General features: G+C 41.6%; 1 protein-coding gene across 1 annotated transcript in view; it reads right to left on the bottom strand.

The window, feature by feature from the left end:
• cacna1g (calcium channel, voltage-dependent, T type, alpha 1G subunit) overlaps positions 1 to 18,091 on the bottom strand; it is a 204,116-nt gene that overhangs the window by 23,976 nt on the left and 162,049 nt on the right. Inside the window, exons 27-29 of the mRNA XM_008293527.1 lie at positions 6,869 to 7,020; positions 3,974 to 4,083; positions 1,413 to 1,546 (exon numbers count right to left, since the gene is read on the bottom strand). Of these exons, the coding sequence (XP_008291749.1) occupies positions 1,413 to 1,546; positions 3,974 to 4,083; positions 6,869 to 7,020 (396 nt within the window). The remainder of the gene's footprint in view (positions 1 to 1,412; positions 1,547 to 3,973; positions 4,084 to 6,868; positions 7,021 to 18,091) is intronic.

The following is an 18,091-nucleotide window of genomic DNA, read 5'->3' on the forward strand; positions in this document are numbered from 1 at the left end:
AAGCACTGTATCCACTCCAGGGTATGTACTCGTGAGTGGCCTCTGAAAAATGCTGTGCTGGTCTCAATGCTGAGATGACAAAAAAATGACAGTTTTTCTGCAGCAGTAGCAGTCTTCTCTCTATCATCGCCATGGACAACTAGTATTTGTCATTTGTTTTTGGTGAACTCAGCGCTAATATTGCGGTCGAAGCTGTTGGATCCTACACTACATACCCACAGGCAGGCTGAAAAGGCCAATTAGGGAATTAGTTTCTGCAAAACTTTGTGCCACCTTGCACCCGTCCTGAGCTCCTGTAATGTAAAGTTGCCTGTTCTGATGCATCTCACTGAAGATGCTGCTCAAAAGCCTCTTGCATCTGGCAAGAAAAATTCAAATGGGCTTACAGTGTGTAAATGTAATCCGGCTAAATCAAATCTACATTCACTCTGAATAGGGGATGCATGTTGATGCCGGATAGAAATAGTGGACCCATGCAAATCGCAGTGTCAAACACACGCTGTGGCACATATATTACACAAAACAGCCTGTGTCTGGGCCAGCTCTGCCGTATGACAGTAATTACTCATGACTTCCATGCTACTTCTTTTATTACGCATTCAGTAACCAGACAAAACAGACGAGCTCTCCCTCTGCCTTTCTTATCTCCTCTTTCTCCCAGCTCTCCTCCTCTCTCCGTCCCCTCCAGCCTTCTCTTATCCTCACTACCTGGACAGTAATCAGCCCGAAGCACATGGGCAGTATAGCTTTCCTCTTGATCTTCCTCCCTCCTGCCAAATCCAGCCTTTAGATCGACCTTCCTAATTGTCAACCTCCTCTAAGCCTTTTTTTTTTTTTATTATACTCTCTGCAAATACAGTATCAGCTCCCTCTCATCCACCTACATACCTTTCCTCTCCATTTATTCCTTCATCATTCACTCCACCTCAGCTTTTTTTCCCCCACTCTAACATCAATCAGCTCCTCTTCTTTCCATCTTTGTACAATCTATTTACACATCAGAAGTTATTCATCTTGGCCCACCTCCTTTAATTTCTCCCCTCTTTCCTCTCCCTCCATAACGTAGCCCCAGTTTCTTCCAGCTTAATTCACTTACTGCCATAATGTGTCTTGGCTCTCCCCCGCCCTTGAGTATCTTTTCTCACCTTGCTCCTCTCTGCCTGTATTTTTCTCTCATTGCTGTGTTCGTCAGCTGACTGTGTTTCTATGTGCCATCTGGTCGGCTCACACTCTGCCCGAACCCTGCTGTGCTCCGCCGTGCAAAAATGACAAAGAGGGGAGTCCCAGGGATGTGGCTGTTTTACAAAGCATCTTAAAAGTGCGGCACCGTGAATGAGATTGCGGCGTGTACGCGTCCGACAGCGTGATGGATGGGTGGTGGGGTGGGGGTGGGGGGGCAAAGGGGACGGTACCTCGTGCGATCCTCAGCACTCTCATGATGCGGATGATGGTGGGGTTGATGGGCAGTGAAGCGTTGACCTCAATCTCCTCCAGAGTGATGCCCATGATGGACAGCAGCACAATGGCCAGATCCAGCTGGTTCCACCTACACACACACACACACACACACACACACTCATCAGTCCTTAACACCAACTTAGATCACTTCTTTGCACCGAAACCTCCGATAAATGGGACTGGCTGCGAAAACCAGATCGAAACAAATCATCCATTTCTTCTTTGTGAGTCATTTCCTCCGGCACAGAAGTGTGAACTGGAGCCATATGACTGGAGCTTGAATCAGAATTGAGTCACAGATTCTGACTACTTTACACTTGACAAAATCAACAACACTTGAAACTCGGTTTCGACTTCAAAAACAAATACCTTTTGTCTTCACTTGGACTTTAAAGTGCACAGAAGGTCCTACTCTGGAGAGACCAGAGTCATGCTCAGTTAATTTCAGTGAAGAGCCTTTCCTGTGCAGGTTGCACTCCCAAGAAAAAGCACAATTTTCGATCTAGGATTTATGTGCAAGTCTTGTGATCAGTTTTCATTATACACGGTTGTTATTTGTGGGAGCGCATTACCTAAAAAACTTTAACAACTGCTCGTGTACAGTTCCTCTACCTTTTTACTTTACTGCTACAAAAAAATATGTGAATATTGTTTGTGTAATGTCCCTTAAATATGAAGCCACATCTGGCCCACAAACGAAGCCTTCCCCTTCCAAAGCTCCCTAATCAATACATTCTACTGTGTTTGTGTAACAACAAAACTGTTACGGGGGGCCAGAGTATTTCTTGGCTGGGCACAGTGACTTCCTGAAGTCTGGACTGGTTTATCTGGCAACCACGAGGTACAACATGCTAATTGGTGACCTTTAGAGTTGCTGGTCGGCATATCTGGTATCTTTGCAGAGAGCCAAGCTAAACATTTTGTCCTGTTTCTCGTTTTTACGCTAAGCCAGACTAACCGTCTCCTGACTCTATTGTGTTATCACTTTACCTTCAGCACAAATATGGTTTCGATCTTCTCAGCTAAGTCTTGGTAATAAATCTGAGAAGTGTATTTCCCAAAACTTCAGACTTTTCCTGTAAGTATGTACAATATTAGTGAGAAAAATTTGCAGTCTGTCATCTGTTTACCAATTTGAAATAAACTGATTGTATGAACGGACAACGGGGCTGTGCTACAGAGGTGGTTTGAGTATTTCTTATGGGCATTTGATAAAACATTTTCTGGAATTCAGTGAAGGTATCCAAAACTCCAAGATGCCAACAGCCACAGTGCTTTGTGAGGATGCCAAGCTTTTTCTCTTGACTTTCACTCCTACAATGGTGACACTCTGTATGAAGTATCACTTTAATGGTCCAAAATTAAGCAAAAACGAGTCTTGCGCGGATAATTAATTACGTACACTTATAAATTTAGAGAGAGATTATTATCTGGATGACAGTGTGTGAGACTGTGCAGAGATTTTTAAGCAGATTTAGAATGTCGCAATGGTCTAATTTAATTTAGCATGTTATAAAGACAGATCTGGTGCTGTCAGAAGTGGAGGCAGCGGGCTACTTTTCATTCCCAGTTAGTGTAACCTGAGTTGAGATCAAAATGTTGAAACCAGACCTAATTTTCCAGTTGCCGTGCAATAAATGTGGACTGAACAAAACGTTTGGAACGAAATGAACACATAAAAAGCGAAGATAGCGGTGGGTGGTCGCAGTGATCTGGTTTGTCCATTTCCATTGTTTCTCATCCATGAAAACGAGGGCCAAGAGTTTCGTTCCTCTCTCCGAGTTGAAAGTTTAACTCCATGGTGTTTCTCTAAATTTCTGTCTAAATACTCATATTGTATGCATCAAAATGGGGGAAAAAAACAAGATTCTGTGAGATTTAGTCATGGGGATGTTGGCTAAATGTTGTGCCAATCTGTTTGTGTGTAAGAGTAAATGAGTGTGTACTGAGCTGATATCAAAACTGGACAGCTGCCAAACTCAAAAAGGATAATGGTCTACTCTGGCAAAGAAAACGGGCAGAAATCCTAGGTGGTCAGTTCTTGTCCAAAAACATGATGCCTCCACTGAGGTGTGTGTGTTCATGTATATGCTGATGTGTGCTAGTGCACATTTGTTCTGTTGCGATTGTGTTTGTGCATTATTGTGTGGTTTTCAGCAGGAAGCCAGGGATTTCAAAGCTATGAAATCATCTAAGGCTGTTGTGTTTTATGGGTGTTTAACTAGGCCGTTTGTATTCATACAGGCCTCACCGAGCACCGTGCACTGGAGCACCTAACGAAAAGCTCGTTTAAGCTCTCCGAACGTTGCCTCAGATTTTCCACATGACTCAGAGGTTAAAGAACGGTGCTGTTAACTACCAATCCATATCAGAATATCGCATCTACTCAAATGTCAGAACCCCGAGCTGGGAGGTAACTGTTTATTCAGGATCTTCGTTTGATTTGTGTCAGAGATGTTAGGAAAAAGGTCATAGCGTCACTTTGGGGAGAAACGGCAGTGATTTAAATACTGACTTGTCTTTGAAGAAGCGTCGGAATCCGAAGGCCACCAGCTTGAAGACAGACTCCAGAACAAAAATGAAAGTGAAGATGTAGTTACAGATCTTCAGGGCCTCGTCCAATTCCTGCGGGAGAAATTACAAAATGTTAAAGATGCACAAACTGCACAAGCATCAATCTTAACAGTTCTGTAAACCCAGCATTAAATTTTCGGTTGCTCCACCGTAGTGAGCCATGGCTTTCATCAGCAGTCATTTATGAAAATGTGCTGAAACTGCACTGAAAACCAATGAAATGATCTCACCCCATCGCTATTATTTTCATATTTAAACAGGAGAACACTTTCGACTTGACTTGATTGCAGTAAATGGCTTGTTATGTGTGCATATTTTTGGTTTTTGTGTAGATAAACAGTTTACAGCCCCTGCATAAAATACCAAAGGGTCCATATTGCAAGCACTGCCCTTTTCGCCAGAATTAGCCATTCCATTAATAGATCATTCACATCACCCTCCGCTCTTCCCTCCCTCATTCTCTATGAAAATGCCATTAGAATCAAAGTGTCCATTTTTGCCTGAGGGAGACTCACAGTGCCCATCTGCATGTAAAAACTGACCTTTAGCTAAGAGACGAGGGATGAGGGAACTGGTGGTCAGCAGGGATTTCACTAAATCCTCACTGGTGGTAATTCAGCGACCAGCAGTTTACTCCACTATCTTCCATTTTACCCAACAATCCATTAAACTTCATGCGAACCAAAGACCCTCTGTTTCTACTGAAATACATTATATGCTACCATATAGCTAAAGTCAGTCCATCTACAAAACATTCTTCTGTTCCATCTAAAAAAAAAATCTCTTTTTTACCAAACTTCTCATTCTATCTACAGATTTCTCTTCAACAACTCCAACGAAACAACCGTCTATTCTACCAAAATACTTCTGACATTTTATCCAATGGAAGACATTCTGTCCTATATTATCTAGAGTAAACTGTTTACTCAAAAATCTTCTATTTAAACTAGTCAGTCTGCAAAACATCCTTCTTTTCTATCTAATGTCATCTTAGTTTAGAAGACCTCTCATTCTACCAAGGTATTAAATTCTACTCAGTGACTTTCTGTTGTTCTAATTCTATCCGACCAAATAACGTCCTGTTCTGCCAAAATACCATCCAACATTCTGTCCACTTAAAGGCATTCTAGTTTACCAGACAACGTTCTGTTTTACCAACAATAAGTCCATTCTCCTTTCCCCAACAATCTATATAACACTCCATATAAAGTCATTTCTTCTATTCCACCAAACATTCTTTTCTACCTATAGATGTTGAATGCCATTCAGCCGTCTTGTGTCCTACTAAATAAAGTTCTATTTGAACAACAACATTCTAGTCTACTTCACATTTAACCAAAAAAAGACATTACTCTTGAACCTACATAATCTGGAGTCTGTCAAACAGCACTGTATTCTACCAAGAGACCTTCTTTCAAGTAACATTTCATTCATCGTTCCTCACCGAAAGACCTCCTACTAAACCCAAAGACCTTCTTTTGTACCGAACCACTTTCTCTAGTATTAGCGGACTGGCATAAACTGTTTCATTCATGCATCACACAATCTCTGATTCCTATTAGCTCACCTGGCAAAATATTAACTTGGATTCTTTGAGAGGAGAAGCTCAACCACCGAATCCAACTGTGTAACCACTTACTACCCACCTAATAGCCTTTCTATGTTATCAGCATCCAGCTCCCGCCTACTCCACATTACTACCTCCTTATCTGCCCTGTAACACCCTTGCATGGTTCTCAGTTTTTCTATTGCTGCTAAATAAAACTTCTCCCTCTACTTCCCTCAGCTACCTTTTTTTCCTACCTCCACCTCAGGGTTCTGAGCAAGCAGGTGGCCAACAATATGATGTTATAAAGTGATGTGAAATATTTCAAAAATGATTAGAGGAAAAGAATCCCAGATGGCACGTCTGCCTGACGGCGATTACAATATGGGCTATAAATCCTAAGTATCCATAGTAGACCTCAGTGATACTTAGAATATATTTATAATTACCTTTTGGGTGAACCAGATGGCTGAGATTTGTGGTACCCCAGGATACCTTACATTTCTACAGTTAAAGCATTACTTCAGACCATTTTAATATGTTTTTCTCTACTCCGTATATTGTACAATGATCTTTTATTTATTGTTTCGACCTCCCTTTTATAGTTCACCACCGACTTTCTTGCCAGGCTTTAAAAATTCTTATCTAGCTTTCATTTCTTTTTCTCATTCTGATTTTCTGATCCCTCTCTCACCCTTGTTTAAAAAACTAATATGGCCGTTTTTTAAAGGTTACTTTTTTCGAAAAAAACATGTTAGTATTAGTATTTTATTATTGCTGGAACAACTTGTACACTTGACACTGTCTCTTGAAGTCTCCTGAAGCTATAAAGCCAGTGTTCCAGGAAGATTAAACTAATATTTCAATAGCGTTCATTTTAAAAGGCCAATGCAGAGAGTGATATATTTCAAAATGAAGCCTTTAACGGCCAAGCTCCGATGCCAATATTGATTTAAAGTTGCTCATTCTCAGGCCAAAACATTCAAAAATATTGGTCAGAATTCAAGTTTTTTCTAATAAACTGTATTTGTGGCAGGATGAAAATGCCTTTGACTCAAGGACACTATGTTATACATTACTATATATTATACAAGGCAATGCAATTATCAATATGTGTAGTTACTGACGTGTGTTATATATTGTATAGAAGACAATCCTTAAGAATCATTGGGAAATAATAGTCAAGCCCCGTGTCCTACTAAACTGTTTAAAGGTACGGTGCACCATGTATAGATATTCAAAGCACAGAACCCTATTATTTCCCCACCGTCCCGCTCCCCACCACCTGACCTTAGGTTGCTGGTAGTGCTCCATGGACATGGTGATGACGTTGAGCCCTATTACGATGGTGATGAACAGGTCCAGGTAGTGACTGGTGCACATCTTGTGGATGAGCAGGCGGGTGGGGGAGTAATCGGAGTAGTAGGGCTTACTCTGAGCTTCTGTTGGAAGTGGGAAATGGTGGGGGGTTGGGGGTACAGGTAAGTAGGGGGGGAGGAGGAGGAGGGGAAGGAGGAGGAGGATGGGAGGGGCGGTGTTCAAAAAGTGAGATAGCAGGAAATAAAACGGGACACAGTACAGCACACCTGCAGCGTTGAGGACTGGAGTCGTGGAAACCTCATTGATAGAATAGCTGTTAGTGGAACGTGATAGAAATGTGTTGAGGTCGCTCATGATGGTTGACTCGCATCAGGGGTATGAGAGGATGCAAAGAGATGTGAAGAGATTTACAAGAGGCAGATCAGAAAATGGACAGAGAGAAAGGGAGACTCCATCCTTCACACTGGTCTGCAGTCATGACTGATCCAATCAAAGCTCCTCCTCTCTGATCAACAGGTGTTTAAATTAACTCTCCCCTCAGTGAGTGCGATGAGAGATAAACAGCTCAGTGTCTCCCTCTGTCTCTCTGATCATCATGTGACTCCTCATCTCTTTCACTCCCCTCCTCTCAGGAGAAGAACACAACACAGTAGGAAAGTTTTCCATACTTATCCATCACTTGGTTCCTCACCTCTTCCCTCCGTCCAGAGTGGATGGATGGATGGGTCGGGAGTTAGGATGAGGAGGACAGAGGAAGCTCGCACCATCCATCACCTTATCACTCCATCAGTGAAGGAGAGGCCTGAGGTCACGCGGGTGGGGAAAGGGAATCACCGGCACACACTCAAAGGCGGAAGTCCTTTGGGTGCCGCGAGTGCTCCCTGTCTGCCCAATTAGCACAGGTGTGCAGCTGAGTGGAGCTGATTCCCAGGAGTGGGCATGTGTGTGTGGGTGTGTGCAGCTCGGGATTTGTGCCAAGTGGGTTCCCTATCGAATCAGTGGAACTCCACTCATAGATCAGGGAACAGGACAGGAGAGCTGAGCAAGCAGAGTCAGCTAACAGGGTAAAATTTACCCAGCCGTGCCTGATGTTAAATATATATCTGCATCTTTTAGGACTGGAATTTATCTCTTGAGATAAAGCCAACCAGGTGCAGAGCTATTACAAATGTGGAGCAGAGAATATCCTTAATGCATCCTGTGATGCGTTCAGCAACTGCAGTAAAGGATTTTATATAAGCAGGATATATATACACATTTCAGTTGTGTATTTATAGCAGCCGCAGTCAAAACCAGCACTGGCTGCCCAGTAGAAACCTCTTTAGTACTATTTATCTTTATAACTAGTCTGCAAGTTTAATTTAAACAATAATTATTTAACGTTCTCTGAATTGTGATGCTCTTTGCAAAGTGACATTTTCAAAGGACAAAATTCCAAATAAAACACGACCATAATTTTAAAAATGAAAGAAAATATTCAAATAAGCTGCAGACTGGATAAAACATACTGAGGTGAAGGAAATTACCTGTACTATAATGTGATTTGACATAACTTCCATTTTCACCACATGACTTCCAGCAAAGCAACAGCAATGTGTCAAACACATCAATCTGCTGCAACAGTTCCTCTGTGGAGGCAGAAACACTGTTTTCATTCATTGGTTAGCTTCAAAAAACATTCTTTGAACCAGTTGGTGAAAATGAAATTTAACACTTTCTGCTGAAATTAAATGTTTGTCGAGAGAAAGAGAATTTGCCGTCTGAACTTCTTTATGGGTTTTAACGCAAACGTCTGAGCAGGAAATTAAGAATTTTAATGCAGGTGCACTGAACAAAGGGACTGGAATTACTTAGTGTTTGCACTGTCAAAAATAGAAGCTAAAAACAGTAGAATGGTATCATGATGCTTGTCAGTGTCGTTGTTTGGCGTTGTGCTGGGTAGTTTATCAAGGTATTCATGGAAGAAGTGCTGATTTCCATTGACAACAAACAGGAAGATGCTCTAATAAAACATGATCAATTATACACTGCAAAACACCGTAAAGGACTTTAGTCAAATCAACATATCTTTTCTAGATTCCTTTATGTAAATATATGAGTTATGAATTCCTTGTGAGCTTAAAATATCTAATATTTAGTTTTAGACCACTTTAAACGTGAAAAACTAGGCAGCAGGGAAACATAAGCTGAATGAACTTATAAACAGGAAACATGAACAAATTAGGCTTGTCTCTAATGTGAACCTGCTTTATTTTTCTCTTGCTGCTGTTGAGGTAAATAATAAGAGAGTTGGAGAGTTGTTAAGGTTTGGCAGACGCCTGCGCTCTGCTGAGTGCCTTCAAGTTAATTATTCCATATTTGTGTTCAGAGCCATTTTTTGCTGAGAGTTAATTCTGTGCCTGCTGCTAATTATTGATATTGACTACAGGGGAGATGAACCTGAACGCCGGCGGTGCGGTCTGAACCTCGGGGCAGCCAGCGGTGGAGTTTGACTGCTGCCGAACACCTACGGAGAAGTGCGTGCCAGAAAGTGAAAATAATGTGGCTACTGGTGCGCTTGGTCCTGCTTTTCAAACAAATGTACCGAAACAAGGCTGACATACTCTGTCACCTGCTTTGCTTTTTTAGCGCCTCGGGACCTGGAACAGTCTCCGCACCAACATTTCTTCATCTTGTCAGCTGCTTTTTTTTATAAATGAGGCTATACTTTTGGGCATTTGAACAGATGGCCGCTGAGTAGACAGTGATAAAGCAGATTTAGAGCATCTTGGGTAAGTCTGGGCACATGCCTTTGAATCAGAGCAGTGAGGTGCAGCCCTTGTGGGACGCAACAGTTTGGTTTCCCTGACTGAGAGTTCATATTTACGAGATCCTCCATCATCGTTGGAAGATCAAACATTATTTTTTTTTACTCTGCTCTACTTACTGTCTGCAGGTGCATGAGGCAGACACATAACAGTAGCCTTTCATTTAAACATGCTGTAGAAGTTGTGTTTTTCTCTGCCTAGTGTGCCATATCTGCTGCTCCATTTACATTCCTACAGAGCAAAGAAACATTCAATTACAGCACAAAAAAAGGTCATACCTAAAGTTGGCTCTCTACTTCGGTTCACTCTCCCCGAAAAAGTAATCTGAGGAAGTAAGTAAGCATTGCCCTTAATATTAGGGAAGGTGCAGAGAGGGCAAGGCTGAACAAGAGATATGGGGATAAGGGAAAAGAAATGGAAAGAAAGAGAGACGGAAACCTTTTTGGCTTAAACTCAACTAGTCCCTGGAGGAGTAGAAAGAGAATGAAGTGAGCGAAGAAAAGGTGAAAGTTTAGGAAGTCAAATTACACCGGTTGCTCCGACTCTCCTGCTCCACTGCTCTTTTCTCCTTCACGGAGAAAAAAAAAGAAGAAAGCTACTCTTAATGAGGAATGGAGTTTATGCTGCTCCGGCTTTCAGTCAAGCTGACAGTGGAATGATTTTTTTTTTCTGCAAGGTTGTAAAATATTCAGTGGAAGAATGAGGAAGTGATTTAGCCCCCTGTTCTCCCGCTTTGGCTCCCCTCTGTCTCCGCTCTGCCCTTTCCTCTCGCGTCCTTCACTGATGTGGCAGGTGGAGCCTTCCTCTCTGAGCTTTGATATCGTTTTTAAAAGGATCGGTGCAAATGCGCAGAGGGGTCATGACCAGTCGCTTTCATGAAGGTCACGACACCTGCTTGCTGCATTCCATCCTCACGTTTGACACCACTTCTGTGAACAGACCATCCGGGACAATCATCTCAAGGGGACTTAGGTCTCATTGTATTTGTTGAAGAACTGCAAAAACATGCAGCTATTATCGTCTGTAACAGGCATTTCTTTGTCTCCACGCAAATTAAATAAATCTTTACTCTTCTTATGGAGGTAACCCAGAAAAAACAAGACAGGTTTTTCCTGCTGGGTCCCAACTAAACACATCAATTTTTGCACTTTATCCTCTGATGCTTTCATTGTCCACCAGATGTGGCTGTGTTGAGCTTCATGTCTATCACTGCTGCAAAGATGATCTGCTGCCATTTAAACTTGTGCAGCAATGTCCGCTGGCTGCATGACTGGAGCATCTCACTTGCGCCTCCTTTTATTTTTTGGCCAGAAAGTTCCGCATTTCTGAGGAGCGACATTTACGTGCAAATGTTCGTAAACATGCAAAAGATCGAGGCACTAAAAGTAAAACATGATTTTGTAAAAGTACAGCAAGGAATAGTTTGAATTATCATGTAACTTGATAGAAAGTGCAATAAATAGAAGAAAACTAAATCAAATAAATACTTTATATCAGCAACAGTTGTCTTTGAAACAGCATGAGTTCTCTTAGGTGAACTTGCATGCTGTGTTTTTAGATTTGTAGGTCACTCCAGTTTGAGATCAAGACTCTGCGAGGACAATCTGTTGCAGGACTGCTTGGTCCTCTTGAAAGTGAAGATAAGTTTAAGATGTACATGTTTGGGCTGAGACTGGCGACCTGTCCAGGGTGTCCCCTGCCTTCGCCCTAAGTCGGCTGGGACAGGCTCCAGCCCCCCCGCGACCCTAGTGAGGATTAAGCGGTGTATAGATAATGGATGGATGGATGGATGTTGGGGCTGCTACAGGGAGATCTTGATGAACAGGAATCTATACCTCCAAAGTGCTTAAAATCTTTCCCCAGTATTGCATACTAACACCCGTATTTATCTGCAATTGACTTTAAGCTAATATAATTATTCTTTTTTTACTCTATTTACTGAAGCTTAACAGATATTAAGCAGCGATTTAGTCACGGCTCATAAAACTGCATGTTAACTAGTAGTCACTCCCAAGTGGATGGAATGCAGAGCTGATGAAAACACTGTTTATATTTGTATTATACAATTACTGACATTTAAATGATGATCCCAGGACGTGGCAAAAAGGTTGTCTTTTTAATGCCACACATGCCACTACACTAACTGTTCATTTTAGTTATTGTGCAACAGTCTCATTTTAGGGGCTAAGTGAGCACGTAGAGCTGAAAGTAAGGGAAAAGTAGGAGTTTATAAATTTTACCAACGTAGGCTACATTATGTACATTATTTTGGTTTGGGGGTTTCCAGTAATTGAGTCATAACGCAGCTGTTTCCACAGCTAAAGAGCTGCATTTATAAGAGAAAAACCAATGACAAAGTAACTTTAAAAATTAGGCTGGGCAGACGCTCCACTCCTGAAATATTTCCTGTGGACATTGAAACCGGCGCCGTAACTGAGCCGTAGCAGCCACATCCTGCGGACTTTCAGCTTCAGGTTTATTCAGTGACTTCACTGATTCTTAAGGAGATCTAAAGTCCCTGCTGAAAATCCGCCCCGGGGTCCGACAGACAAGAAGGAAAACACTGTTGGAAAAATTAGAAGACATAAGATATTCCCTGTCCAAAAACAACTCCAAGAGCCATCATTCCTCTTCCCGCCTTCCGTTTCACTCACCTTCGCTCCGAGAACACTTACTCTCTCTCTCTCTCTCACCGCCGCCTTTTTTTCGCTGGAGATGACATTAGGAGCTGAGGAATCGGCCTGGAAGTTGCTTTTGGACGTGGCCACGCTCAAAAACATAATGCATACATTTCCGAGGCGGTCTTTTTTTGGGAAATACAGACACAGTAAGGGTCCTTGGTTGTTGGACCGATGAGTAAAAAAAAAACAGCACAGCACAGCACCGTGGCCGTCCTGTGGCTGCGTGGGTGAGGGCAGGTTGGATTGGATTGAGATATGTGGATTATGGGTCTGGAACGCTGAGGACCTACAGCTGTCCAGAATGTGGTGATCATGTGAGGGTTCTAGAGTAGGTCGTGAAAGTGGAAAAGGATGTTGTGCCGGCTAGTCCGATGAGAAGGAGGCCTCGACAATGAATCTTGAAACTGATACCAGGCGCTGCTATGACTTTGATTCATTGGTGCAATGGCGTCTGCTTAGCTGGATCTCCTTTGAATGTGTCTGAAGGCTCTGTGGGTGTAGTGGTTCTGCGAGACTTTTTTCGGCTAATGGGAATATTAGGGTAAGAAGTGTGGATTGATATGAATGGAGGTAATGGATGGGATGTGGGGGACTGAAATAGACTTAAAGTTTGGATCCTGGATGACAAAGAGAATGACCGGGAGAGGAAGAGAAGGGCGCAGGACGTAAAAGCAGCAACAGTGCAGTTTAAAGGTTGTCGATCTGGATGCAAATGAGTGAAATGTCAGCGAGAAACATTTATATTTCGGTTGTGAAGCGGTGGTTTGGTCGGTTGCGGCGGCTGCTTTTATGTCCCTGTCCTTCACGGTGAATGGTTCCGTAGTAAACCTTGAGACTCAGTGTCTGCCAGGAAAAATGTGTCGACCTTCATTCTCAAGACGCGGATGTCGAATTTTTAAAAACCAGCAAACACTGAGTCTAAAAAAAACAAACAAACAAAAAAAAAACACAACCGTAAACATAAACAGTCACTGTGAAACAATCCAAATTATATTCAACTGGAATTCCCGAATGCTCTGCTGTCTCGCTTAAATGTCGAAGAGAGAGAAAGAGACACAAATACGGGAGGAAACAAAAAAACGATGAAAAAAAAAAAAACAAGATTTAAACCAAAAGAGGGAAGAGAAAAGAGGAACAGCAGAGCAAATTTGAGGAGTCCAGAAGAAAAAGAGGTGAAGAAATAAGAAAACATGACATCGTTCAAAAATGACAGTGCATGACAACACACGCTCGGTAACAACAGCCACACGAACACACATTGTGCTGGTTCACATGGTAAGACTGACACACCTTTCTGAGTCATACTTGAGCAGGATGGACCAATTGAAATGGGGGTACTGGATGGTGAAGGCAAGCGATTGGACAGTGAGTGGAGGGCGGAGTCAACAGGGATAACAGTGAAAACACGGTACAGACCGATGGGAAGCTTTTAATAATGACACAGTGTTGGAACCTTGTTTACATCCAGAGCAACAATATTAACACAATCCCCTGTCACACAAACCTAACAAGTGTAGGATTTTAGTAAAGGTGTTTAATTTGTGCCCGGACTTGCAATTAGATGCCATAATTTCTCCTCAGTCTGTTCTACACTTTCAGCACACAGCTATAAAGCACACACGGTAAATCCTCCTGACTGTTTGTAAAATATAATCCTTCTAGTCAAGCACTAAAACTGGGAACGCATTTTAAGACAGCTTGACACCTCCCCTACATCAAATCTAACCAAAAACACAGATGTTCTCAGTCTTGACAGTCAGAAAATGACGTATATCGAAGGACTACGCTGGACATCAATCAACCCATGGACTTTTCATTCAGCACCACATGAGGCTCAAATTTTAACAACAGTGACAACTAATTTTGCTACAGGGATAAAAATTTGGCAAAGAAAACAATACCTGAACTGAAAGAGGATGCTAAAAGAAATGGCAGCTCTTGGTAAAACATCATTTTTGCACAATTGCTCATATCAATCTTATTATCTTTATTCATTTTGACATTTCGTTTTCACAATCCTGGTTTGATTTGCAATTACAATCTTTTTACATGGATGGCTTCTTTTCAGTGACGCTGCTTTTCACTTTTAACTCTATTCACTTGAGGCCTAACAAAAGTCCAACTTCCATGTAATTTATAAGGAACCCTTATTTTGCATATTAGCCTGCGTCTTTATTCGATACGAGTGTTTCAATGCCAGTGCTTCCTTCCTCAGTACAGGTTTTGTTTTCACTGCCAGAAGCTAAAATGACCTGTCACTGCTCTGGCTCTGTAACATATTTGGTTCTCAGTGTTTCGTAAACTACCGGAAGGGTTGCTATGAAATCTGTCACAGACATTCATGGCACCCAGAGGTTGAAACCTAATGACTGTCTCACAACAATTTCACTCCTATACAGCTTAACCGTATTGCCTTTTATTGTACTGCTACTTCCACCTGTCGCTCCTTCTCCGCCAAACAATCATTATATTAGATGGGCTGGGACTCGTCGCCCTGGTAACCCAGAAAATGGAGTTCATGATGTGACATTTTAACCCAAACTACGATATTTTCTGAAACCTAACCAAGCATGTGGCTAACATTGTGAAAGAGTAAACCTTAACCCAAAGTGTGGTTTTTAGTTGTGGTGAAGAAGGTGGTGAACTAATTACCACCCTCGGTTTTCTTTTATACACCAGTGTAGACGTGTAGATGAACAGCTGCAGACACCAGAGATGAGTAGCTATTCTAGTATGCCTGGCTGACTTCATACATGTCTGGTAGGTTGTATCACACATCTGCACACTACCGCTGAGCACGACTGCCCTTGTAGCATAATCGCACATTTTTACGAAGTTAGCTGCACATATTTTGGACGACATGCAAAGTGGTCAGCGTAGATTTTTGCAGACTTAGCAAGATGGCGAAATTGACGTCACACCTAGCAGACCCTTGTACACTCGTGAACACAAGGAGTAAAATACTGGCTTAGTAATACCGTCTAGTCCGCTTTGCTCAACTTGTAGATACAGTGGATCAGTGTGTATAGTCTATAAACAGACTTGAGCAGATGACAAAGTTTGTGTCACACAGACGGTAGAAGCTCTTGATGTCCTTCACAAAGCCACTAACATGGCTGCACAATGTTCAAGGATTCTCTTCATCTGCCCACAGGGAAAAAAAAAAAAGTAAAGACACAGGTTGTGGGTTTTGGACCCCAGGATAAAGAACTCTGAGGAGAAATAAGAAAAGAAATTCTAAATCCATGTCTCTTTCATCACTACATTCAGTGCAGCGCGACAATGGGAGGCTGCCTGCCACTCTGCTCCATGCTGTTCTCTTCTTGACATTTCTGCAGATGAAATATTCATAGAGAAAGTTTCCAACATGAAACATTCATAACGAGTGTTGTTGGGGCATTTTTTTCTTTTTTCTTTCTCCCTCTCTCCCTCCCACAAATTACTTCCAGCTTTTCAGTCAAACTAAGTAATTACTGTGTGTTCTGTCACAGCGGTTAAAGCACTTATTAATGTTAAAACACTGCCTTCTGTGGAAATTAATGAGCTTTATTACCCATTATATTACTTTTGATTTCCCCCATAGGGCATATCAACAATCCATCAGTTTGTGTTGTCACCTTTTGGGCGCATACATCATCAGTCATTCATATCATTAACTAATATGTTTAATGTTTCCAGAAAGCAAATTAACTTCACTTGCTGCTCGCTGAATAACATTAATACATCATGTGACTGACTAATATAACCGAGGATATTGACACACACACCCGTAGCGTCCAGTCGCTGCTCACCCTCTAAAGTTCTAAAAGATTTATCACGTTTAACACTTCGCTTAAGGCTGCTACCTGCACCTTGTGGCATCAAACTTTTACAACCCTGAGCTGCATCTCTCAGACATCTCGCCAAGGTATGTCACTGTCTCTCCCTCACCGCCTGGAAATCTCGCTCCCCTCTGAGATTTCCTCACCTCCTTTCTCCCACCCACCCTCCTCTCGCATTCGCCCTCTCCCTAAAGACCTGCCGTTATTAATCACATTTCTACAACAGAGGAACGGAAGAAAGAAAAAAAAAAGGGGCAATGTGAAACTTCTGTTAGATTCATCTCTGTTCGCTCTGACCCAGATACAGCTCGGGATTGGCACCGGCTGCCTTGTGTGTTTCCTTCCTCGTGTGTGCGCGAAGCTAATAGATGAAGAAAAAAGCTATTCATGGAATGTCAAGCTGCTTTGCATATACCCACACTTGTGTTTTTTTGGATGTGACTGTGTGTGATTTTTGGTGCTAGGGGAACCAACGTGTGTGGGGATGATCCTATTATCCTTGTGTTGCTGTTGACTGCTGGCCGTGCACTGACAACAAAGATTAACGCCACAACATAGGAAATGACTTTGTTTACCCACCTCAAGGTGATGAGGATTTATGAATCTACATGAAAAATACAGCAGTCGTATTGTTCGCATCAGCTGCTGGCTCAATTATCTGCAGAGCTGTAAGCTGGCTTTTTACAAACAGGAAAAATCATTATATACGCCAAGAAACATTTAAAACTCCATTCTAGTTTGTTTTTTTACTGAATCTGAAACTAACTGATCTGAGATGCAGAGACTCATATTATGTGACAGTTTAGCAACAGATTTACATATGTTTTGGTGGAAGGTTCAAAAAGTTGGAAGCTCAAAGTAAATCTGCATGTGAGGTTATTAAAGTTTCAAAAAGAATTGAAGGGAAAAGGAATGGAATTCTTCTAGTGCTAAATGTAAGATAAGAGTCTTTTTTTTTGTTTAATATGAGCAATTGTCTCGAAAGCTCTTTTCAGATATGTAACATTGCTGGCTTCATCACTTTATTTTGTCATTCAGACAGGTCACTTTACATTAATGTTTGTGATATTTTCACAGCACGTCAAATTTTTTGTGATAATGTTGGAATAAAAAACAAAAAACACTTAATCTAAATGTACTAAATGATTTACCTGCAGCTTAGTGATGCACAATATTGAAATTTCTGGCTGATACCAATATTTGATATTAAGAGTTCTAATATCACGATAACCGATATTACCGATATCAATATTCAATTTTTGTTCACACCGAAAAATAAGCATAAGTCAGCACTCTAAGAACGTGAACACTATTCAAAAGTAGCCCATAGCAAATTAGACAACATAGCCTTCTTTACTACGTAACAAAAGTAAAACATATTTAAACTTATTTTAACATGTCTAAGTCCAGGACAATTTAAATAAAAACATCTGTGAAATAGCAGCAATATCAAATGTAGAGACATAGGTGCTGATGTTAGACAATCATTGGTTTTTCACATCGGCTAAATTTGTTCATCAAACCGATACTGATATATCGTGAAAAAATACTAATATCAGCCGATACCAATGTGGTCGCAGATATATCGTGCATCCCGACTGCAGCTGATAAATTTCCCTTTCATAAATGAAGAAACGTGCACAATGTGCCGTGCCTTTAAACCCTAATCGATACTGTCTCCATGTCATGGATCATTCCTAATTAATAGTAATTAATGACCCTCTTCTCCATCTATGGATACCCGTATATCAATCCTGCTGCTGTCTGATGCTGCAGGTATTTAATCAACCCAGAGGAAAGACTCCTACAAACAACTGGAAGCAACAGCCATTATTGGTGAGCATCCCCATCCAAGTACAATGTTAGTTTTATGGACATTTCAGT

The sequence above is a fragment of the Stegastes partitus genome, unplaced genomic scaffold (genome assembly GCF_000690725.1).
Source record: "Stegastes partitus isolate 25-593 unplaced genomic scaffold, Stegastes_partitus-1.0.2 Scaffold891, whole genome shotgun sequence".
NCBI lineage: Eukaryota > Metazoa > Chordata > Actinopteri > Pomacentridae > Stegastes > Stegastes partitus.